General features: G+C 35.3%; 1 protein-coding gene across 3 annotated transcripts in view; it reads right to left on the reverse strand.

The window, feature by feature from the left end:
- Positions 1–402: 402 nt before the first annotated feature.
- Positions 403–27,017, reverse strand: part of LOC112056595 (tubulin beta chain) — a 37,440-nt gene continuing 10,825 nt past the window's right edge. Inside the window, exons 1-4 of one of the 3 annotated variants that reach the window (XM_024097042.2) lie at positions 6,843–7,003; positions 4,937–5,045; positions 2,420–2,580; positions 403–1,988 (exon numbers count right to left, since the gene is read on the reverse strand). In XM_024097042.2, the coding sequence (XP_023952810.1) occupies positions 942–1,988; positions 2,420–2,512 (1,140 nt within the window). In that variant the 5' untranslated portion in view covers positions 2,513–2,580; positions 4,937–5,045; positions 6,843–7,003 and the 3' untranslated portion in view covers positions 403–941. Of the gene's footprint in view, positions 1,989–2,419; positions 2,581–4,810; positions 4,868–4,936; positions 5,046–6,842; positions 7,004–27,017 lie in introns of those variants that run through there. The other 2 variants (XM_024097041.2, XM_052887481.1) reach the window with 2 other exon arrangements.

A 27,017-nucleotide genomic window follows, 5' to 3' on the forward strand; every position in this document is an offset into this window, starting at 1 on the left:
GAATGAAAATAGATTTCACTCTTGATTAACACATAGGCTACTTTTCATCCCTGAAAAATCCATAGTTCTCGAGGGATTTGTGAAAAACTAAATTACACGCGGACGAAGTCGCGGGCGTCCGCTAGTAGGTTGATAAATAAAGACCAAAATAGTGAATAGGCTAGCAGGAACCTATGCAGTTTTCCATATAGAGGACTTGGAACTTTAGTCTTTATCCCACCTTTCCAATGTGGCATAGGTCGATTATAGTTCAGTTTGCAACAATCACTACCAGCTTAGGTGCTCGACGATGTACAGGACCGACGGCTCCACGTGCTCTCAATTCTCATGCATTTGGTACGCAATTAATGAGAACCCCATGATTTTTTTTAAAATGTGGATGGCCATTGATAAAAACACCAATTTCTTTAAAACATTTATTTATAAATTAATATATAAAAGCATACATGACAAATAACTTAATAATACGAAATGCACAAATTGGTACTTTTCTATAATTTATCGAATAGACATAATTATATTTCGAAAATAATACTTAGTTTCATTTCATTCAATATAAAATATGATAGTTCTGCACACAAGTACCGGTCAGTGGGCACTGACTAGGCTCCGTGCTTATTTGATCCAAACGCACTTTGGTATTTTATAGATTGACAACTTCTGACTTAGCCTCTAATTTTGATGAAAATATATTATTGTAATAGAGTAGATATATTTGAGATACAGACTAAAGGGAAAAGAGAGCTTTCACAAATATAGACGTTCTTAGTAGACGGTATATTATGTTCATTAAAATTAATTTTGGAGACAGTTTTGTTCGCTCACTGTAAGCATTTCAGTAACTTTGTCTTTGGTCCCCTAACGCTTGACATTTAGATGTATATTTGTGCAAGACTATGTTTTCCCTCAGTCTGCTGATTTGAGATTAAAAAGATTCGAGTTCAGTCGTGTTGCTCATCTTGTGCGAGTTCCTCCATTTCCTCCTGATCGAATTCCGTGTCGTCCTCCGCGGTCGCCTCCTGGTACTGCTGGTACTCCGACACCAGGTCGTTGACGTTGCTCTCCGCCTCGTTGAACTCCATCTCGTCCATGCCCTCGCCGGTGTACCAGTGCAAGAACGCCTTGCGCCTGAACATGGCCGTGAACTGCTCCGAGATGCGCTTGAACAGCTCCTGGATGGCCGTCGTGTTGCCGATGAATGTGGACGACATTTTGAGGCCTTTGGGAGGAATGTCGCAGACGGCTGTCTTGACGTTGTTCGGAATCCATTCGACGAAGAAGCTGCTGTTCTTGTTTTGGATGGACAACATCTGCTCGTCCACCTCCTTCATGGACATGCGGCCGCGGAAGATGGCGGCCACGGTGAGGTAGCGGCCGTGGCGCGGGTCGCAGGCGGCCATCATGTTCTTGGCGTCGAACATCTGCTGCGTCAGTTCTGGCACTGTCAAGGCTCGGTACTGCTGACTTCCGCGGGAAGTTAAAGGAGCGAATCCGGGCATGAAGAAGTGGAGACGCGGGAAGGGCACCATGTTGACGGCTAACTTTCGAAGATCCGCGTTCAACTGTCCAGGGAATCTGAGGCAGGTTGTGACGCCCGACATCGTGAGGGACACGAGATGGTTCAGATCTCCGTACGTAGGGTTGGGCACTTTGAGGGTTCTGTAGCAGATATCGTAGAGAGCCTCGTTGTCTATGCAGTAGGTTTCGTCTGTGTTTTCAACTAGTTGATGGATTGAGAGGACGGCGTTGTAGGGTTCCACGACAGTATCTGACACTTTGGGCGAGGGGACGACGGAGTAGGTGTTCATGATTCTGTCGGGGTACTCTTCTCTGATCTTGGAGATGAGCAGCGTGCCCATGCCGGAGCCGGTGCCTCCTCCGAGCGAGTGCGTGAGTTGGAATCCTTGGAGGCAGTCGCAGTTCTCGCACTCTTTTCTGACTACGTCTAGTACCGCGTCGACCAGCTCGGCGCCTTCTGTGTAGTGTCCCTGTAAATGTAGAAATCTCTTTGAGAATTTGTATTATCCTGTTTATTTAAGTTAAGTCATAAGAGAAAAAGAGAATGTGGATTTGATCCACATCGTTTCTTCTATGAGAGACTAATGCAATAAAATCTGGTACCCTCATCCTAGCCTCTGGACAGCGACTTTATCAACCTAATTGACATCAACTGCAATCTATTTAGAAGCCACTTTGACGTCCTAAAATACCATTAACGATGGCAGCAAGTCCAGCGTACCTTAGCCCAGTTGTTATTGCCACATTAGCGATGAAGAGTCTGTGTAGAATGTCAAAGAGGCTTCTACTCGTAGCTGACTAGTTATCTTTTGGAAGCATCATTGACGTCAACAATCGCAGTATTGGCTGGATAATATCTATCCAACCATTAGCTCTTCCAATGGCTGCAAGTCCCACGTACCTTGGCCCAGTTGTTGCCGGCGCCGGACTGGCCGAACACGAAGTTGTCGGGCCGGAATAGCTGGCCGTAGCCGCCGGAGCGCACCGCGTCCATGGTGCCGGGCTCGAGGTCGAGCAGGATGGCGCGGGGCACGTACTTGCCGCCGTTCTCCTTCGTCGCAACTGCACACAAATTTATACAATTCTTAGAAACGCTTCTGAGCATTAGTGTACCCTTCCCTACCCTTCCCTCCAACACCCTCCCTTTCGAAAAACATCCATTTAAATATTTTAAAAGATACGAATATAGCTGGGCTGCCGGAGACTAGGGGCTGTGTTGTGTTTGTTCTGTCCATATAAAGTTTTGCCCGATACTGACCACGCTGGGCATGCGGGTTGGTCAGCGGAACGTACATAAGCGGAAACTAAAGGAATACTTTTTGGGACAACCTGTGTAGCGTCGCAGCAGCGGTTCACTCACACTATAATTATGATATTTATTTAACTACCCGCTAATGATTGTACTTTGTTTTTCTTCTCTTTTTTTTGTTAATTATTTTTTTTCTTAAATATTGTATTATGTAATAATAACCAATGTACAGTAAAACCAACTGTGGTTTGTGTTGCACTATGGTTAGGCTTAATTTAAATATGTTTTTTGTAGAATAATAATAAATAAAATAAATAAATAAAAAATCTGGAGTCTTGGGACAGAATCTTAGACAATTTTAGGCACTTATTTCTTAAACGAAAGCTAAAGTTATCCATTTTATCGCTTAATCCCGTAAAGTGCATCGAATTATGTCTAGTAGGCATTGTGGTATGATGGTATGAATCATCTGATTTAGGAGCGCGGTCGTTGACCCCGCCGCTGTGCCATAATGACCACTTACGGCGTTTATGATGTAGCTCTTTACTGTCGAATGATTAACGGTAGAGTGGATTCCAAATGTCGGCTTAGATAAAATAGTTTCAATTTTGTCGTGTATGGATTGGAATTCAAAATGAAGGATAAAGAATGTAGAGATGTACTGTACCTATAGAGGTGTGTGAATGGATAAGTTAAGAAATAAGGAAGTATAGTATAGGTAGGTACAACTTTAAGGGAAGTTGAGGAGTAACCGTCGCGTTAGTTAAGGAGATTTTGATATATTGGTTCAATTTATGTTGTACATAGCCGACTGGTTTTACGCTAAATAATAAACTTACGTAGGTACTACTATTAGTTTAGATTTAGAATCCACATACTTACTGTCATCTACAGATTTCGATAGCCCAGAGCGTCTGTTTTTCCTACCTTGTCAACTTGACAACTTTAACAAATCTTCTAAATGCAACAAAAAATTATAGCTCACAATGAGAAGAAGACAGAAGAAGGAAAACATTAGAAGAGGAATAGTGAGAGGATGGCAAGAAGAAATGCATGCCAACCTTGAACGTTCACCGAGGTAGAGTTACAGCCTCGATAAGCACCATTGATCCCGGTCATTTAACACCTGACAATGGTACTTCGAGTCATAGAATACCTATTAAGCCTTCCAATCATCATTGTAAAAGCCTAGTACATATACTGAAATTCTTTATCCCCTATCCTATAAAGAGGGAGGCCCGCCGGTTAATTCACTAACGGTCCTTTATCCATTATTGGGCTGCTAACATAGGCTGATAACGCAGTGGAGTCATCTCCTCCCGAGAGTTTCGGGTGGGGGTACGGGCCTCGAGGCTTGGCCTCTTTGCCCGAGTAAGACGCAGGAGAACTTGCTCCCCCAGTGATTTCTTCCTGCTCCTGATGAGTATGAGTCGAGTTGTCAGTGCCCCTGCGCGGTTTGCGATTCCTCGGCATACCTAGAATAGGCCTGCCCCCGACATCAAGTCTATTATTAGTATCATAATAGAATTCCATATCGGTCTATCTTTATACACCTATGTACCTCGGTTGGGATAAAGATCTCCAACAAAAATCAGTTACAAAACTCAACAATAGATGGCGCCGCCGGCCAATGCGCAGGCGTCTCACGCTCGGCCGCGCCGGTAGCGAATACAGTTAGCTCGCATCTCATAAACATGAATCTGCTATTTTTTACTAGTTGCAGCCAACTATCCACATTCAGATTTAAAAAATTAAACAAGTTGCGCTTAATTAAAAATAATGATAAATTAGAAAAAGATATCTCAGAAAAGTGACTTATCATACCTACCTTCTTTATTTGTATAAAAAAGATAGTTACTTAGTAGGTAATTAATAATCTACATTGCCCTAAATCCCGACCTCATAAGGCCTGTGGACTGTGCAGGTTGCCCGTGGCATTTTGAAAGCCATACCAGCCCATATTTACGGCACTGGGTGATATGTATGTATAGGTAGACGTACCAGAGGCTTCATTGTAGTAGACGGAGATGCGCTTGTACGTACCAGAGGCCTCATTGTAGTAGACGGAGATGCGCTTGTACGTACCAGAGGCCTCATTGTAGTAGACGGAGATGCGCTTGTACGTACCAGAGGCCTCATTGTAGTAGACGGAGATGCGCTTGTACGTACCAGAGGCTTCATTGTAGTAGACGGAGATGCGCTCCAACTGCAGGTCGCTGGTGCCGCAGTACACGCCCGTGGGGTCGATGCCGTGCTCCTCGGATATGATCTCCCAGAACTGTCAACAATGAACACTGTTATTGCTTATTCAGTTTCAATAACCCCATAGTCTACCCAGACAGTGCGGAATGTCCATCGGTATCGGTATACTTTGAAACAAAGCCTTTTGCTAACCACGAGCTCAACATCAGAGTCGTGGGTTGAGCTTTGAAATATTGAGAAATTCTCAGTAGCTGTCTAGAGGAAGACCTTAGTCGTGTTCCACCCCAGAGTCCCCATCATTATCATCTAACGACTCAGACAGTACCTAGGTACTCTTAAGACAGAAATCTTGCAGCTCCACATATTTTATTAACAGAGAGGCCAGGCCCTGTAAGCTCAAAATAGGCTAATGGCGACTGCCCTAGTAGACTGTAATAGGCCCTTCAAAATAATCCGAAAATGAAGGCGTTAATCCACGTGCGGAACATGCGGCGTAAGACTTAAATAACTTGGCTAAAAGAATGTGAGAAGTGTATGCATCTCTGGCTTAAATGTTTTAATTTTTAGTTTGTTTTGCCCTTAGTTTAGTTGCTATGTGGCTTCGCATTTCCGTGGTCTCACCTTCAAGGTGCTAGCAATACCGAACTATTTTTTTTTTGAGGGTGTGCTACACGGTGTTCTGATGCTTATACTGTTTAACTTGCTTATGTGTTTAAAGTATCGTTATAATTATGTGTATAAATGTTTTTCTTCCTTTAAAATGTTGCACATTGCTATGTATGTGTCAGAAATTCCTGTAAACGGCAGTTGTCTCTAATTTTAGCACGACGATAAAACGAGAATTATTTCCTCTAACCTCTAAAACCTATAGGCACTAGTACCTATGAATAAGGTATATGTATAAAATTATAAGTTAGACATGACTGTTTGTCATATAAAGTATATACTACTACTCATCTTACATATTAAACAGGTATAGTACCTATCGAATGCAAAATGCGATTAGGTATAGCATAAGTAATGATGTGTATGTAAAAAAAACTAATTCCAAGCAAAGTTTGCTAATCCTTATACTTATCCTACAAAGCGCAAATGTTTGTTAATGTGTGGATGTTTGTCAACCTCAACTACTGAATAGATTTGGTTGTTTGTAATAGAGATAGATTCTGCCCTAAATAATCTTAAGCTACTTTTCATCCCGTAAAATTTATGGTTTCCACTGAATTTGTCAACAATTCACACGGACGAGGTCGGGATGTCCACAAATTCTTCGTATATGCAGATACATATTATAGTCAATCTGTTTCTGGTAGTCCGTTTGCCTTGGGTATTTTGCGTAAAATGATATATCACGCTTGTGTATAAACTGAGGAATCGTTTCGGTTATAGAACGTTCCTCAGTTCTACACAATCGTGCTATCTCTTCAACTAGGTATCTACTGTCAAATGCCGATACAAATTCAAAATTAAAACAAACCTCCAAAGTAGTCATTGTATTCAGTGAATGGCACTTCATAATGCATTTACGCATTGCATACCCTCCGAAATGTATTTTTAATATACATGAAATTAATGCAGTTCTTCCCAGTATGGGTAATTTTTCTTAAGATTGATTCATACCCTGATTGATGACCTTCTGCTAAAGTATTTTGTCTAATAATCGTATCATGTATTACATGCGTCACAATCACATTTCGTAGGCTGTCCGTTACTGATAGGCATATTTTTAACCGACTTCCAAAAAGGAGGAGGTTCTACGTTCGGCTGTATGTATGTTTTTTTTAAAGTCACACTCACAACATATTATACTTTAACACATTCAAAGAGACCAATTAAAAAGTCCAAATACAACATAAAAAAAATTCAATATTACCTATTCCAAACTGCCTTTTGTGGATTGCCTAGCTAGTTCCAATGTTTTTATGTAAAATTTTTGGCTGACTTCCAAAATAAGGGTATTCAATAAATCTCGTGTAGCCTATATTTGAGTTTTGATTTCACTTTTAATTGGATATTGTAATAATTAACGTAAAATGAACACGTGAAACGTACCGAGCGTCGTTTGAGCTACTAAAGTACTAAACGATTAACGATATGACGAGCAAGCCTGCTGCCTGGTGATGCATGATTAGCGTTGCCAGGCGTTTGGATAAAGCCGGACATTGCTCACCCAGGCTCTACCAGGCTCTACCAGGCTCAAGTCAGAACATGTATGGAGTACTGCAGTCACCTTTGGAGTGGATCTGCAAAATATCCGCTTGATGCATTAGACTCGATAGATCGCCGCGCCAGAAGGATAATTGGTAATGAACCGATGACAAAGGCGAAATTGCAGACCTTGCAACATCGTCGCAATGTAACTTGTCATAAATAAAATGATAGCAGGCCCGGCCAAAATTGTTAGGCTTTTTATATTTCGCAAACGAGCGTAGCCGAGCGCAGGTGAGTTGACTTTATATTAAGAATTTAATTTTAACTTATGTTTTTTTTATTTAATTTATATTATAATATGTAATTTTATTTATTTTTTATTAGAACTTAACCAGAGTATTAGTAATAATCAAATAATCTTGATTTTTCATACAATTGAGACACAAAAAACTCAATAACAATGTATGGTGACCGGGCTTTTTACCCAAACTGACCGGTCTGTCCGGCTATTAGGTTTGGCGAGCTGGTAACCCTACATGATCGTAAACAAAGTGTTTACTGTTTTTGCTGTTCATATGCCCTTGGACACAGACACAGTTTCGGAAGATAATCCAAACAACACAAATGTTGTTGATTTACAAGTTCCATTTACAAAATATTGGGTCTTTCTTGAATCTAATATTTCACAGCTTATCTCGGGACTCCTAGGTACCTGCCTCTTGAACCAAAGCCTACGCATAGGAACCAAGAGACAGTTTGTAAATATGTATATATTAATAATTAATGTCATTCCAGGCTGATGATTTTTAGTCTAAATTATAAATTATAAGGTTTACAAACTAGGTAAGATTTAATTTATTGCTAGTTTTTTTAAGAATTTAAACTATCGTGAGTGTATCGTGAGAAACAGCTCATGACTAAGGGCCACGTATGGGTTCGAAACTAGTCGGGCATACTCCGACCTAATATCACGTGAGTTTTAGCCGTGTTTCATAATCAATTAAAATTGCTACTTTGTTTACGATTTAACTCAAAACTACTGAACCGACTTGAAAAATTATTTCACTGTTGAGAAGCTACACTATCCCCGAGTGCTAAAGGCTATATTTAAACCCCCCCCCCCCCCCCCCCGGAAACGGGACCTTCGCGGGTGAAACCGCGTGACGTCTGCTGGTGTTCAATAAATTAGGAAGTTACGACAAGTTATTTGATCTTCTTTCAACCGTATAAAAATACCGAAATCCAAAACGGCAGACATGTTGGAACATGTCTAATGACCCCAGCCGGGTGGAACGTCTTTGTGAACTCTGAATGGAGCGCAAAAAATAAGAAGGGGATGCCTAACAATGAGCAGCTTTGCGCCCGCCGGGTGGAATAACAACTTGAGATCGTTAAATTTAGATTTAACAAAATCTGAACAGCGAAACAATAGAATGAGGTTAGATTAGCTGGAAGCAAAATCTCAACAATTTTAATTATTTTTTATCTAGTCATACTAATAATAAATCTTGTAAAAGTATTATCATATTAATAAAGGCGAAAGCTTTTGTGTGAAAGTTATAGGTTGGTACTAAAAGCAATGGAATAAAATAACACAAGCTGGAATGTATAAACTGTATTTCAAATAACTTATTACTCATTCTTAAACAAATCGTTACTTTGGTAGATGGATAATACATTAATTAAATAAACTTCACGCCACATAATCGCATGTTCGCCTCTTTTACATAGAGTATATATCACAATACCCTACCAACCTCAGAATAAAACCATTATCATTAATAAACAGTACAGATTAAAACATTTATCTGGAAGAAGGAGTTTTTATATGTTGTCTTGTGTATTTATAATTATTTAAATAATTAAAAATCTAACATTCGGCCATACTGACTACAAGTTTGTCCTCAAACTTTGTAAACACAAATAAATTCTAACATTACATTATTATAAAGATTCACTGAACTATGTCTCATAGTATTTAAAATTTTAATTTATGTTTATTACCACAACTCATTAATTCTCCAATAATTTCTAATTATAACAAAAGTGAGTCCCAATTAATCTATTATTATTACTACTTGCTAAATTCACTGATTTACAAGTAGTAAAATTCAATTTTGTCATTACAGATATTTTCTAATTTTAAACCTTGATTTAACAATATGTTGAAACACCCTACAATACATTTAATTATTCTTTAAGAATTATATAATTATAGTTTAACAGATTTCTCATTCAATATTTACAAATTGTGAATACAGACCTATACAGATTTTGATAGTGATTCTATTGATAAAAATCCAAACACTTAAATTCAGTTAAACTGGTATGTTAATTCTTGTTTTTACAAATTTGAAATAAATTCAATCTTTAATCACTTCCAGATTCAGTCCAATTACCCAAATTCATGACAAAATTGTCTGTCATTTTGTCATTCCTAAACTAAACTAAAAGTTATGTTAATATAAAGTTATAACTATGAAACCTCGATTCTACAGAGACAGTTCTTATAATCGCATTAGATCATACAAGTAAATCATGTACTTTGACGAAAAACAACATCTAGCGAGGTAGGTCTTATGTATGTCTGAGCTTCCAGATGACAAGAGGGAGCTTTACTCTAGACAGAGACTTATTAAATATTGTAATTAACTTAGACAGAGTAGTAGATTAATTTAAAGCATTAAGTACATAGACGATATGTAATATTTACAAATGTAATGTCTTTATCTTCTAATATTTGTCTGAGCTTCCAGATGACAAGAGGGAGCTTTACTCTAGACAGAGACTTATTAAATATTGTAATTAACTTAGACAGAGTAGTAGATTAATTTAAAGCATTAAATACATAGACGATATGTAATATTTACAAATGTAATGTCTTTATCTTCTAATATTTGTCTGAGCTTCCAGATGACAAGAGGGAGCTTTACTCTAGACAGAGACTTATTAAATATTGTAATTAACTTAGACAGAGTAGTAGATTAATTTAAAGCATTAAGTACATAGACGATATGTAATATTTACAAATGTAATGTCTTTATCTTCTAATATTTGTCTGAGCTTCCAGATGACAAGAGGGAGCTTTACTCTAGACAGAGACTTATTAAATATTGTAATTAACTTAGACAGAGTAGTAGATTAATTTAAAGCATTAAGTACATAGACGATATGTAATATTTACAAATGTAATGTCTTTATCTTCTAATATTCGGCCATCCTTACTAAAAGTTTGTCCCCAAACAACACAAGAATATCATGAAATTATGACATTACTATAATATCAACTATAAATAGAACAATGTTAACAATAAAATTTTATAATTAATTATCACACAGCATCCCATAAGTTATTTAAAAGAATCCAATGAAACTATAATGAAATTCTTGATTTCTTCTATATACTTTTATCATAAAAATGTTAAATAAGAATAAGAGTGATACATATTATAAATAAACATAATGTTCATGTGAAGCTTTTGTCAATCAACTTATCTATTTTCATCATTTCAAAACATTATTTATATTTGTCAAATTCGTCATCATCGATTAATGGCATCTGCACCGAACCCCTCACCACCCAGTCCAGAACTAGTAAAGTTACAGGACTTTGTGATCGTGTTAGACTTCCAGATGATGTGTGACATCTGCACCGAACCCCTCACCACCAAGTCCAGAACTAGTAAAATTACAGGACTTTGTGATCGTGTTAGACTTCCAGATGATGTGTGACATCTGCACCGAACCCCTCACCACCAAGTCAAGAACTAGTAAAGTTACAGGACTTTGTGATCGTGTTAGACTTCCAGATGATGTGTGACATCTGCACCGAACCCCTCACCACCAAGTCAAGAACTAGTAAAGTTACAGGACTTTGTGATCGTGTTAGACTTCCAGATGATGTGTTGCATCTGCACCGAACCCCTCACCATCAAGTTCAGAACTAATATAGTTACAGGACTTCATGATCGTGTTAGACTTCCAGATGACATGTGATAGAAGATAATCAAAATATAAAATCAGATATAAATACATATACATACATTTTTAAACGACTTAAAAAAAAAAAAAGGAGTTTATCAATTCGTTGGAATCTTTTTATATTTATTTATTTATTTTATTTTGCTGTGTAATAATCAATAGAGAAATTATTATACAACAAATATATCCATAATCATTCACAAAACAAATAACGGTATATTAGTCGTCATAACACTACTATACTATAATACTATCTAAAATATTATCGATAACACCGGCCGACAAATGAATACTTTTTGAACGTTGTTTTGATTTCAGTAAAAATTATCAGTAATTTATAGTATTTTGAACACAAAAATACCTGCACAATTACTCTATCACATCAATTTTTTTTACAAAAAGAAAAACAAATTTTACTTTAAAAGCTTCTAACATACAGCAAAAATAACAATATCTGTATGATTGTCTTGCTTTCACTATATCATAGGTAGTACCAAAAGGTAGAGATTGTCTTTTGCTGTATGTCCAGTGTCCACTGCCTTAATTGTTCAACACGATTAGTACAAACTGCAGAGTCCACGATTTTATTTGTATTTTGAAGTCAAAATAAGCTACATATTTATTATACATATTTTCCACAAATTTTTCAGTTTTTGCTTAGAATCATAAAGTTTCAACAAATGTAACAAAATATATCTGGACTATTGTGACACTTTATAGAAGACGTTATGTTTATCAGACGTTTTCCAACAACAAAAAAAACCATTAACTAAAATATATATATATTTTTTTTAACAAAGGCACTATAACAGCTTATTTCCACGAAACGCGTTACAAATAGGTGTGTCGTTGTTATAACTGAAGTAATTTCTCATGAGAGGTCGCTTAATTCAAAGAAAGAGTGCCAAAACTCGAAAATTTCACTGAAAAATCAAAACTAGCGAATATATTAATTTTACTAAAAATCTGATGTGATATGATAAAATTAGGTCTGATTTCGTAATCAGCACTACAAAATCAGTAGAAAAAAAATAATTATATCTTGGACAACGAAAATCGTGTCGGCCTGTGTAATACATCTATCCTTATATTAAAATTTTACCAAAACACAAATCGTCATCAGTAAGTCATAATTAATGAATAACATCATGGATGTGAGCAAATATTTAAAATATATGTATATATGATATCAAAACTAATAACTCTCAATATAATACATAATTATAATATCATCATATCATAAATAAAAATACTAAATTTAAATCGTGTGTTATCAATACATAGTGTAACTTCTCTCATCTTTGTGATTTGGGTCAACTGTCGAATAGGGCTGTGTTCAACCCAATGATTATCATGAGGATCTCATATATCCCATATTCATCAATCAATATCCATGCATCTCGGATCTGTAATCAAATATTTTCACACAGTATCACATAGCTCAGTCACTTAATCGTTCAGATAAATATCATACTTGTTTGACAAATAATTTAATTTAACATAACTAGCATACCTAGCATCCAAGAGAAAATCAGTCTATAATTGAATGAACCTTAGACCCGGTACATAAAATGAAATAAAATGTTAAACATGTGTTAATCTATCAATTTACTTTAATTCAGACAAAAGACTCTTTCTCTTAAAGAAATGCTTTTTTTTTTTAATGATAATAAAGACTTCTTGAAAATATTGCGATTTATGATTGTAATAATTTTAGTATGTAATCCAATCCTAGTAGTTATCACTAGATAAGAAAAGATGATATTTGACTATGTATTGTATAATTATCTTCAGACTACCCCCTTTTTTGTAATAATAGTAGCATAAACCTGTCTTAGACCAGACCACCCCCTTTGTTATATACCTCTAGTTTGCTATCAGAGGTTTTACCTATTCATTAATTTTAGTATATTCTTTTTTTTTTTAATTCTGTTAAATTTCTTTTTTTTTTTTTTTGGCTATATCCATTAATTATTTTACTGATGTAATGATTTAAGTCTCTATATTGATTCATACTTGATGCAGACCACCCATCAGTTGCATGCAGGTACCAACAACTCGGTGGCGTGCACTTTGTAGATGCACAAATGTACTGACTACCTAAGGACCCAATACAAATCTATATTCAAAACCTATACCACTTAATATGTTGGCCAAGGAATTTTCTAATTTTTTTTTTTACCTTTAGTGTACTAGTATACCCTAGTTAAAACCTTATGCACATATCATTGTAACCATCCGAATATATAATTCTAACCACAACCCCATAATAATTACTAATTTTCATAATTATACAAAATGTTGCAATCTAATAAAATGCTAGAAATAAACAAATGAGACATGGATTAAATACACTAGTGTATCTGCAAATAATAAACTGATTGATTGAATCTAAAACAACAGCAATAGTATGGTTAATTTACTTGTATGTAGAATCTATACATCTGCACATGACCATTAATGAAAAGAGAGCCCAACGTCACCCACCCACAAAACTGTCAAAATATGTCTTAGACAAATATTTTACAACCTATTTATGGCAATCTGTGTCTCTTTACTTGAAGTCCATACAGACTGGGCTCTAAGACAATTTGTGATCAATGATATTATTATAATTAATTATTTATTACTCAATTGTCACACAAGTAACTTTTTAATATCACCCTAAAAAAAATCTCCAATTTAATTAATTATAAGATTTCATTAAGATGAATATCATAATATCTCTTAATACTCTTGTAGATAAGCCAAATATAATAATATTCATGGATAAGAATCATTTACTGTGTTGCTGCAGATTGTTAATAACTGTTCTATACTAAATAGGCTGAAGGCATGTTGTCAACGCTTGAATAGTTAAATAGGTTTTCAAACATAACTACAAATTTATTTTTCAAGAAATCTATCAATCCAATTTCTTAAAAGATTTAAAAAAATTTATATTAATTACATACAGTAATCTACATAATGATATATCTAAGCAAATCCTATCTGAAAATATTGTAATAGCTGTCTCAAAACTTGTTATCAGGTACCTACATCAAGGCCTAAAATAATACTTGAACCATTACATAAAACTTCATATATTTTTAATTTTTATGTTATTCAGTCATAAAAACTCACATATAACAATGTATAGTTTGAAGTTACAGGCACAAAAAAAAACAATATTTTAGTTAATTCATTTTAGTCCCATGTCAGCAACAGATGTAATGTAGTTCTATAATTAAGATTTCTCAATATTACATTATGCCAGTGTCCTACATCCTAACAACCCTAGAGTGGTCTGTCTTCATACGTTAATTTCTTGAGCAGTGTGTATGTGTGTGTGTGTGTGTGTGTGTACTTTTCACTTAAATGATTTTGGTTTCCTAGATATAGTCATCTAACAAAAATGTTTTGACAATAAGCCAGACAAACTGACAACCTATCAACCATACTTAGTTTCACCTAGTGATTATTTATTCTTTGTAATTTTATTTCATATTAGTCACAACTGAATAATTTATGAGGCTGTTTAATCAAACTAATAAAACTCACCAGACACCTAGTTTAATATATTTAGACATCATTGGTATTTCTCATCCGTCAAACCAACAGGATTCCATCTCATATAACTCTGCAGCTAACACCACACATGCATCTTTGTATTTTGTTATTAATTTACACGTTCTTCTCTGTTCTCTCGCAGTTTTTCAAATAATATCCTCTTATGAGTGCTGTTGGACTGTTTGACTGTTTTGCTCATAAATATCGTCAACATGGTTTAAGTGTGTTACGTTTACGTTTCTTCATTCTTGTTAGATATTGTAAGCATCGACAACCGACATCGCATAAATACTTTTACCGGGACCAGTGCGGCGTGCGTCCCATAGCCGTCAGTGGTATACATACTTAATGGTTGTACACACGTATGATTTTTATCGCATTTCTCGTAATGTAAACCACTGTTTCCCAAATTCACACTTCATTTAAATGCCGTTACATTTCTTTCTGTAGATCGACTTTAATGTAGGTAATGACATCGTGTTCGTAGGTACTCTCACTTCTGATAAAAGCAATGGAATAAAATAACACAAGCTGGAATGTATAAACTGTATTTCAAATAACTTATTACTCATTCTTAAACAAATCGTTACTTTGGTAGATGGATAATACATTAATTAAATAAACTTCACGCCACATAATCGCATGTTCGCCTCTTTTACATAGAGTATATATCACAATACCCTACCAACCTCAGAATAAAACCATTATCATTAATAAACAGTACAGATTAAAACATTTATCTGGAAGAAGGAGTTTTTATATGTTGTCTTGTGTATTTATAATTATTTAAATAATTAAAAATCTAACAGTACTTATGTTTGTTACTCCTTTGCTCAGAGTAACCAGAGTGAGTTTTTATGAAGCTTTTACAGTAACAAAAAACCAACGTCACGCGTCTCCTTGACAACCGCATACCTATACAAACTTTGTTCATAATTTTTATTTCAAAATTTAACACTAACAAAAATTTCGAAAATTAATTTAATAATCAATATTTACCAATAAAAAAGACTCCATTTTATTTATTTAGTTTTTGTTAACAGTTTTTAAAATATTTACAAACATAAGACGTCATCGACGGTTCGTGTCATCAAGAATGTATTGTACTTTTATTGAATTTCGTATTTGGACTGGCTACGACACCGTCGTCGTGTTCCGTACGCTCCATCTGTATATTATTGATTAATCTGTACTCCTATAGCTGAAATTTTAAATTGTGACAGATTATATCCTGAAAAATTCATACAAATTATACAAGTGACTAAGTGAAAGACGCGGTGCCTAAAAATCCTAACGTTGTCCAAAGACAAGATATAAGGAAAGAACGAATGTCGTTCGAAAAAGAAAAGCTAAATATTTCATAGCCAGGATTTGAGCCGCCTCGTGAGGTGAAACCACAGACTAACAACTAGACCAACGGTGGCAGACTTTAATGTGTCCTAGCTTTTCCGTGTTGATACCATCCATACATATTCATAGGGGCGGGTGAACTCGTTCCACTTAAGGTTCATATCAGTCAATTGAGGTCATTTGACCTAATATTTAAACGATCGATAAAAAAATGTATTTTCAAATTTCGAACGCCGATGCTATCACCGCCATTGCTAAATAATACCCATCCGTGGACACGTGAATATGCCTGCGATAGCCACACATACCTCTGAAGGTACTCTGAAGGCATACCACATGAAGTCAGAAGTTTTTCAGCCCATATTCATACATGCATTATTAATTCATTTGGACTTCTTTTATTTAGACGGCGTCCGTGGCGCAGTGGTATGCGCGGTGGATTTACAAGACGGAGGTCCTGGGTTCGATCCCCGGCTGGGCCGATTGAGGTTTTCTTAATTGGTCCAGGTCCAGCTGGTGGAAGGCTTAAGCCGTGAGTAGTTACCACCCTACCGGCAAAGACGTATCGCCAAGCAATTTAGCGTTCCGGTACGATGCCGTGTAGAAACCGAAAGAAGTGTGGATTTTCATCCTCCTCCTAACAAGTTAGCCCGCTTCCATCTTAGAGGGTACTGTCTGTAACTCTTACATTTGAATAAATTTAGTTTCTTTCTTTTTTATATTGTCAAGTAAGTAAGGTAGCCAATAATGGAGTTTAATAATAATAATAATAATCATTTATTTGCAAGAATTATTGTTCTTTACAATATTCAACTAAACTAAACTAGTGTCTTGGATGGCAGCAAATTTCAAGGGTACCTACAGTCACGGAATAAAGAAAGATACAGAATGAGTCTATACAAGCAGCGCGGTGAAGACGGTGAAACCCATAAAAAAAACAAACCTCACGCGTGTCCTTGACATCCGCATATACAAACTTTTTTCATAATTTGTATTTAAAAATTTAACGCTAACAACAATAACGTAAATTTTTTATTAAATAAAAATAAAAAAATACTCCATCTTATTCTTTGGTTATTGTAAACAGTTTTAAAAAATTTAATATTTAAAGATACATAAGACGCCATTCTCTGATTATAATCGGAAATTACTGATGCGACGCTTTGTGTCGTACTGACTCGATTCGTTTTTGAATTTGTATCTGCCGTGTGCTCTATCTGCCTATCATCATATAAGCTGTGGATTAAACTTACAAACTTTCAGTCTTCATAAAATAAGGTATGTCTGGGTATCGCACGCTCTTAGTCCATTAAATTGATCTTACCCATCGCGTGTCACATACGTAATGGGGTTACCAGCCTATGCGGTCTTATTTACCCCATTAAATAAATAATTATTAAAAGGAAAGTGTTACGATAAAACATTTGCTTGTAAAGTTACTGTAATACAATGTAAAACCCCATTTTTTATTTATTTGTAATATGCTCATAAATGTTTTATAAAATGTAAGTTACAGTGTCCAACCTTTTCTATAAAATATAACTCAACGGATTTTAATGTAAGTTAGTTAAAATCTTCTATACTAATATTATAAAGAGGTAAAGTTTGTAAGTTTGTAAGTTTGTCACATTTTTTAAATGGGGTAATCTTCGGAACTACTGGTCCGATTTTAAAAATTCTTTCACCAGTAGAATGGTACATTATCGGGGAGTGCTATAGGCTATATTTTATATTAGTATCATATAAATTAACCGAGTTATCACAGTTTTTGTCATACAGGTCGGACTGAAAATCCTCTTAAACATACTCATTCGCATGCGCTGCCTTAACTATTGTGTAAAATTGAAATTAATGTATGGAGACTTTATGTATCTTTAAAAGTTCTACAAAAAAGTCCGCGACACCATATATGTATCTTCTATATATTAGCAGATATAGTACCTTTTGTGTTTTAAAAAATATTAATTTTATATACTTAGGTTTACGTCATTATTTATACAACTAAACTTTAATCCTTATTAAAATAAATTATTTAATAATCACAAGAATATTATGGAGATAAGATTTGCCCTTTACAGTATGTTAATTACTTAAATAGTTTCGGAGATAATACAAAATTTGACGCCCGGCGCTTTCATTTACGTAGTTTCCGTTCCCGTGTGAATATGGAGATCAAACATAGCCTATGACACTCGCAAATAACGTAGCTTTCTATTGGTAAAACAATTTTCCAAATCGGTCCAGTAGATCCAGAAATTACCTCCTACAACCACACGAACTTAACCTCTTTATATTATTAGCATAGAAGTCTCTATTTCTCTTGGTCATACCACCACTCTCGAAGGACTGGACCGATTTTGCTAAGGGTAGGAGTAAGATAGAGAAGTTACAGGGTAGGGTAGGGTACGGGTAGGGAAGCGTAGGGGTAGGGTAGGTTTAGGGCCGGGTTTAGGGTAGTGGTAGGGTAGGGGTAGAGGTAGGGTAGTGGTAGGGTAGAGGTACGGGTAGGATAGGGAAGTGGTAGGGTAGGGGTAGGATAGGCGTGAGATAGGGGTACGGGTGGAATAGGGGTAGGAAAGGGATAGGGTACGGGGAGGGTAGGGGTAGGATGGGGGTAGGGTGTAGGTAAGGTAGGGGTAGGGTATTGGTAGGTTTGGGGTAGGGTAGGGGTAGGGTGGGGGAAGGGGTAGGGTTGGGTAGGGGTAGGGTAGATGTAGGGGTTGGGTAGGGTAGAGTTGGGGTAGTGGTAGGGTAGGGGTAGGGTATGGTAGGGGTAGTAGTAGTAGTAGTTGACATCGAAATTTACGCGGACGAAGTCGCGGGCGTCCGCTAGTATAAAATAAACCAGATACATAATAAATCTCAAATATTCATATTATAAATCTTATATCGGAGAAATAACAGAAAATCTAATAATAATCAAATTTAAAAGCAGTAGCTTTCTTTATATTATTTTTTTATTTAAAAAAATTAATAAAATAAAAAGGACGTATTTTACACAAATTACAATAAATTGTTTTGTGGAGGTTAATTTAACGGAACTTTTACTTTGTTTCATGATATAAACCCCGATTGTTATCTATGGCCCCGTTTTGCCGCCATTTTTGTAACTTGGCGACTAGGTGTTTCCTGTTTATACGAATAACGGATAATTTGTCGAACGCATGCAACTGTACTTAACGCCTAATGTCATAAAATTTACGTTTTATGTGATCTGAGTTTCCATAATATATTAAAAATTAAACGAAAAGCATTTTTTCTTTTTTAAAGACCAGTGTCTTTATTATCAGTGTATTTAACCCCACTACAGGGTCAGTCCTCATACCCCTCCTTAAAGATTAAGGGATAAGCAGCTTACACCCACCTAGCTGCTCTAATGCGGGTTGGCAGGTTAAGTAATAACATCTGATTGTGTAATTAATAATGATGTGTACCAGAATTGTGTAATTAATGCCAGTGATCGGGACAAGGATATACGAGTACACCGTAGTACCGCCTATGCAAAAATACCTTTCCTAAAATACGATTTATTTTTAATCAACAAGTGACAAGTTAACCCTTGATTGCCATCTCACCCTGATGTTAAGTGACGATGCATTCTTAGAAAAAAACCAAGCTTATATTTAGAAGAGGTACCTATACAAGTTTATACTACCCATATCTCTAACGGTTTCTACGCTGCATCATACCAGAACGCTAAATCGCTTGACGGTACGTCTGCCGGTAGGGTGGTAACTTCGACCGATGTCCATGATCACCACCACCAGTCTATTAATGCTATCAAGTCAATATTATTTTTTAAGTTTTTATATTATTCTATTCCTACCACTTGACATAATACAACGAACACAATGAGATGGTTCCTAATGTCTTTTTGATGAAGCAAGGCTTAATATATTTTAATGAAACTTTAACGATGTAGTAGCCGGTCTATCTGATCAGATTTTTCGATATGAAGAAGAAAACGATAAGTGAAGTAAATTTAAATTGTACTACACGAGAACATCTTATATGAAAATCAAGTGTGACTTTGTTCATACCTATATACTAACTTCCGAAATCGTTTTTACGTTTTCTAAATTATTAGGATGCATGTTTTGATTCCAAAATTCTATTTAGAATTTGTTTTGTGTGAAACCTATATTTTAAACTAATAAATTACGCATAATTTGGGCAAAATATATAAGATTAAAGTCTTGATTGGAAGTTGTCTGGACTAAATCTGAGTCCCGTCAAGCATAATCATTCTAAATTGAACGTGATTGGATCATCAATGAAGATTTAATCTTTCGAAGCTTCGTAAATCTTACTGATTGGTCGATTTTATTGAACTTATGACAAGTGCTTTAAGCCATTGGGCGTGTGAGACTGAGAACATAATTTAGATTAGACCATATCAGAGAAAACAAAATAAAAACAAGTTTTACATTATTCCCAAACGTAGATTATGTAAAAAAACATACATTCGAATTGAGAACCTCTTCCTTTTTTTTAAATCGGTTAAAATTTTCATGCCCAATGTGCAATATACATTGAACAGGAGTCCCTTTATCTAAACTAATATAAAGATTTGACTTTTGTTTGTTTGTTACGATGTAACGCAAAAACTTAAATTTAGATTTTAAAAGTTCTTTCACCATTAGAAAGTCATTGTGTATCGAGTAATATAGGCTATATTTCATCCCCGTATTCCAACGAGAACAAACCAGGCGGAACCGCGTCTGCTAGTCAATTTAAAGTTATTACGAGTATAGCAAAAAATACTATTCTATAAGAACATTTTGATTTTATCTTTTAATATCATTTAAAAAAGACTAACCGTAGAACCCCTCGGAAGGTAGTTGAGACCTTTTCCGTAGACCTCACATACTTCTAGCTCATATTTTTCTATTAGTCAGTTGGGTCACGGATGAGGTTTTTTGTTATAAAAGCATATTCGTATTTATGTAACAAGCCTTTAACCGCCTGCTGTCCCCAGGAAAGCCGTCATTAATCAATTTCCTAGAAAGCTAATACATTATCCAAGTAATCGATGCCCTTCCGCGGCTGACCACCAGTGTACCGTCAGTCCCACATACAATATGGCCTTTAACACCATGCAATTAGGTTAATTTTCCCTTAACACGTGGTGGTGGTATCATTTTTCGATCGTTAGTTGGGCTTCCCATAATTACCACTAACCGTGTACCACAAATTTAACCTTTGTCGTGTAAAAACACAGTTCGAAATGTAAAACAATCCCTTTTTTATTTTTATGGTAACAAGCTAGACCAATTCACAGAATGGCATCGCTTTGTTTTGTGAAAGCGAACGTTTCGAAATTCGAATTCGCCGAATAATTGAGGTATGGCTTTATCAGATTATTTCAGAAAATAATTGCGTGTAAAATGAGGAAGCGCAATAAACTGGCAACATAATTATTAGTTTTATGGGAGGCATTCCGCATTATTTATTTCAAGATATAAAATAAAAGTAAATTTATATAAACCTACTAATTTAATTAGTTTTATGTTCTATCATATTTTAAAATTTTATCCTTAGGCCTTATTATATCTAAATGTAAATTGATGTCTCATTTTTTAACCGACTTCAAAAAGGAGGAGGTTCTCAATTCGGGCGGTATTTTTTTTTTTTTTTATGTATGTAGGGGAGACCGGGGCTGGTTGTGACATTTTTTTTACAAACTGTCATATTTTTTAATTGGTTTGATTGTTTTACCCGAGTATAGGCTTGTTTGATAAAATAACTATCCAAGATCATTATTTAAAATAAAAGTTATATTGTAGACTAATAGTAATGACATAAATGTGTGATTTGTGGAAAAAAAAACCGTGTAACATTCAACCCCGTGCTTGGGGCTGGTTGTTACACTACATGGGGCAAGTTGTTACAATAAAAAACAAACGTATTATATGAGTTTTTATTAGGAACAATCATCATTGTTAGTTACTTTTCTTAATTGAAATAACATAACATACATCTAGAAAGCAGTATATATTACAAAGAAACATAATAATCTAAAATGAAACGATGATTTTCCTGTCCCATCTTCTTTCCTGTAGATATCCACCCTTTGACTGACTTTCCTTTCTTGGATTTTTTTTCCTTTTTTTACTCTATTCCAGTGCCAAAGCTATTTTCTTCGGCGTATCTGTTAAACTGCTGATTTGCGAGTTTTTAACTCATATGCAAACCTTACAAATCAGCAGTTTTAACACATACGAATAATAATAATCCAAAGACTTTTAGCTGCCGCTTGTTCGGAAATGTCTGTAGATATTTTTCCCCGCTTAGTATTTCGTACATACGTCCTCATCCTATAAAAAAAGCATCACACAACTTATGTTAGTTGGCAACAAGAACTATGGGGCATGTCACAACCTGCCCCGAGCAAATGTAACTTTTAGCCCCAACGCCAAAACTGATCATTTAAGATTACGCAGTGAAAACATCAATAAATATAGCTGTAAATACGCAGGTTCATTGCAAAACGTAAGCATTAGGGAGTAAAATTCACAACAAGGGTATCTCTGACACTATCGAACATAGCTTGTAAACCGATATTATTAAAAGTGTAAAATTTTACTAACCTGCAATTTTAATGAAGGCATGCGCGTGCTCTTCTCTCAAAAATGCTGGCGTTTTTGGCTCTCGCGGCACGCTAGCCGACGGCGGCGAGAGTATTTGTCTCTTTCTAACGTCACTATTGCGCTTTCTGTTTCGCGGCAATTGCCACTGTAACAACCTACCCCTGTAACATCTAGCCCCGGTCTCCCCTACACCGATTACTCAAAGACGCCTGGACCGATTTCAAAAATTCTTTTTTTGTTTGAAACGGTATAGTCCCCATTTGGTCCCATTGCCATCATGACAAGATCTGATGATGGAATCCTGGAGAAATTGAGGGGAACTTTCGAAAATTATATGGGTGTCTAGTGTGTTCGTAAACTTTTCCATTTAGTACTTTTAAGAAATACAAAATTATGAAGGTTTAAAATCGATCTGATGATGGAGTCATAAAACAGACGAGGGAACTCCTTGGCGATTTACAGCAGTTACCTTGTGTTTGGGCTTGATTAATTTGTATTAATGAGAACTTTCCACATAGATAGGTTGTGACTGTCATTTAGGGGTTTGGTGATGAAGACCAAGGACAATTAAGGGAACTCCTTAACAGTTTACAGTAACTACCTTGTGTTTGGCCTTGATTAATTCGTATTGCTGAGAACTTTCTACCTAGATGAGTTGTGTCTGTTATTAGGGGTCTGATGATAAAGACCAAGGTCAATGAAGGGAACCCCTTGACGGATTACGGTAGCTACCTTGTGCTTGGGCTTGATTAATTTGTATTCTGAGAATTTTGTACCAAGATGGGTTGTGACTGTCATTAGGGGTCTGATGTATTCGTTTGAGATGAAATTTTACACTAAAAATTGAAAAATAATAAAAATTTTAATAAAAAAAATACAACCGACTTCAAAACCTAAAAACGTACCCACTAAACTAAAAAGCGAAAAATAACATCATAATATGTTCTACCTGCTGATCAGTATGAAGTCGGTGCTTAGCCGGTGTTGTCTTAATTTAAGCCATTTCTGACAGGACCACATGAAACAACACTGTCTGCAAAATCTAAATCTATAAGATATGCTCACATGGCTTGAATTAATACATCACCGGCTTAGCACCGACTTCATACTGATCAGCAGGTAGAACATATTATGATGTTATTTTTCGCTTTTTAGTTTAGTGGGTACGTTTTTAGGTTTTGAAGTCGGTTGTATTTTTTTTATTAAAATTTTTATTATATAATAGTACGACGTACATAAATTATCTATGACGTTCTAGAGCTTTGACTTTGAGCTTTCTTGTTATAATTATGTACCTATATTGCTGTGCCATACATTTTTAACTCAGTGCATGTAATGACAATTGAAAGAATCACGCATTCCAATTTCAAAACCCCGACATTTGTATCAAATCGTGCGTGTGGACAAAACCAATTTCCTTTTTTGTCCATTTCCATCCACCGGCCGCGAGACGTCGCCGTCTTGGCTGCAATTTGAAAATAGAACTACTTTTTCTTTTTCTCTTGTTGCATCGCGCGATGGCCGTTGACATCGGAGTGCATTATTTTCGGCCATCTCTCCCACAGTGTTGCCATTATAAGGTAGCATTGAGTACCACTTGGGAGCATCGCTTTCCCCGAAGATTCTTTTGTGTTACAAATAGAATTTTATATAAGTTGAAATGGTACAATGGAATTTTTTATAGGTGGGAATCTCATTACATAGTATCTTATAAACTATGAGCAATAGACAGAATGATTCAAGAGGAATGAAATAAATGATTGAAATCCAAAAATTAATCTTTTGAGTTTTCAGTAGGTAGGTATATTCAAATATGTCATGGATTTATATCTTTTCACTAAAAGCTAAAAATATCAAGCATTAAATTTAAACCATAAAAGCTTTTTAACAAAACAAAAAATAGTGCCACAGTACGGAAAATTTCGTTATTTTCATTTTAACACAAAATTACTGAACCGATTTTCATGAAAATTAAATAGGACCAATCTGAAAGTATACTCTTTCAAACAAAAAATTAATTTTAAAAATTGTTTAAGGAATGACCTCCTCCTTTTTTTAAGTCTGTTAAAAATAGCAAGTAAAATTGTACCTACCTCTCTATCAGCATTCATTTTATGATTATAAGATCAAAGTTAATCAACATAAATAAGTTTTTTAAAAGCAAGCTGTTGGTGCCATTTCGCGATGATGAAAAAGCTGACTTCAGCTTTTCTCATCTATTGTTCACATTCCCATTGTTTATTGTTACGGCTATTCAAATGAAGGTACAAAAAAAATATCTACCAAAATGAGCTTCCTTCTTGTCGTAAGTAAATAAATTCAAATAAGATTTCACTCACTTAGTTTTTTTAATCTTTTTAAATTTCATTTATCAACCTCGTGGTATACCGGCGCGGTATACATTATTGTCAAAATGGTCGTTTATCTGAAATTTTCTATTTTCTGCGCAATTTTCCTAAATGGAATCGATAAGGACCAGAAATTGCGCATAACAAAGCAAAAGACGTGAAAAAGGTGTACATTTTTCATAATTTAAATAAATAACGAAGTGGTCAGTCAAAGAATCGGCTATAGTTTACGCATAGACATTCAATTCTCGAAATTCAATTGCATGTTTTTTGCTGTCGCAGCCGTAATTCGACACGACTCTAAAGTGTTTTTTCCTCGTGTCTGTTTAGGTTGGCTTCGAATTATATCAGTCAGCTTTAACAGAGCGAAACTTCTTATAGTTCAAAATTAAAATCAATCATTTAAACTACATTATATATTTTGACGGCCTCCGTGGCGCAGTGGAAGGCGCAGTGGACTTAAAGACGGAGGTCCTGGCAGGAATGTCAGTAAATTTTGAATCTATACTAATATTATAAAGCTGAAGAGTTTGTTTGTTTGTTTGTTTGTTTGATTGAACGCGCTAATCTCAGGAACTACTGGTTCGATTTGAAAAATTCTTTCTGTGTTAGATAGCCCATTTATCGAGGAAGGCTATAGGCTATATATTATCCCTATATTCCTACGGGAACGGGAACAACGCGGGTAAAACCGCGTGGCGTCAGCTAGTTCTTAATAAAAATATTGTTCGATTTAAGACTAGAGGTAATAACATGACATGCACAAAGCATTGTATTTGTAAAGTTTATTTTCAGGATTCCACGTGATTGAAACTAAAGTGAGGTGAAAATTAAACAACTATGTTACCATCGTACATTTTTTGATAGTTCAACAACAAATAATATTTTTGTAAATTTTTCTTTAAAATCAATATTACATAAACATTAACTCTCATATTTAACACATGGAATCACAGTATTTATTCTGAAGAACTATTTATAATGAAAATGAAATATGTAATAATGATTTTTACGATTGGACAGGAAATTAGGAGGAATACATGAGGAAAACCCATTAATGATTTCAATAAGTATTTACCAAAATTAACTCTAAAATAACACATTTAAATTCTGTTTTAAGCTTGTATACCTACATACTTGCCTGAAAGAAATTAGATGAAATTAGAATGATATCGACTATTGTCTTCAGAATTATTTTAGTCCTATACTTTTTAACATTATTAAGCACATTTTCTACGATAGGTATTTTAAATCCCATAAAAGATGTGTCTAAAAGTGCGAGATGATGAAACAAATGGCCATAAAAGTGAACAGATGGTGTCGACACATGAGTAACAGAGCCGGCGGTATTTTAACACATTAACAATTAACGGACTTAGCTTTGCGAGCTTACCGGAACATAATATCTATTATACACACACGTTAGTGCACGTTTTATTAGTGTAGTAATAAAATTCCAAAACTTTCCTTTTTTTGGAATTGTTCAAGTGACGCCCGCTACTTCGTTCGGATGGAATTCAGTTTTACACAAATCCAAAGGCAACCATGGACTTGTTTGGAATGAAAAGTTGCTTAAGTATGTGTTAATCCAAAGTAAAGTCCATTTCCATTCCTTTCAGCCAACTCGCTTCAGTAGCCGCTACATATAGGAGGAACAAACTTACACACACACTTACAAACTTTCGCTTTTAAAATATTAGCGTGATCATTATTTTATTTTATATTACTAGCTTAGGAGGCTTAACATCTGGTTAACTCAATCTGGAACGTATTGTGTTCCTAGCATGTCCTATGAAATGTGAAATTGATCAACTACAAAGAAATCTATGGTTGTGAATCCTAATATAACATGTTCTGTTTTAAACGTATCATTTAATGATTTTGTTTTTTAATTGTATCAGCGTTCTGTTCGAAAGGAAATCAAATTTTGAGACAACTTTCTTCACGGCACTAGAGTCATGCAGTTTGGAACTACTCATAAAAACCATATTGCTGTGTTGCCAGAATAATAAACTAAGAACTCACCAATTTAGTACAACTACAGATGGAAACAATTCGAAGTAATGCAATTAACACACT

This window comes from Bicyclus anynana, chromosome 2, assembly GCF_947172395.1.
Source record: "Bicyclus anynana chromosome 2, ilBicAnyn1.1, whole genome shotgun sequence".
Lineage (NCBI taxonomy): Eukaryota > Metazoa > Arthropoda > Insecta > Lepidoptera > Nymphalidae > Bicyclus > Bicyclus anynana.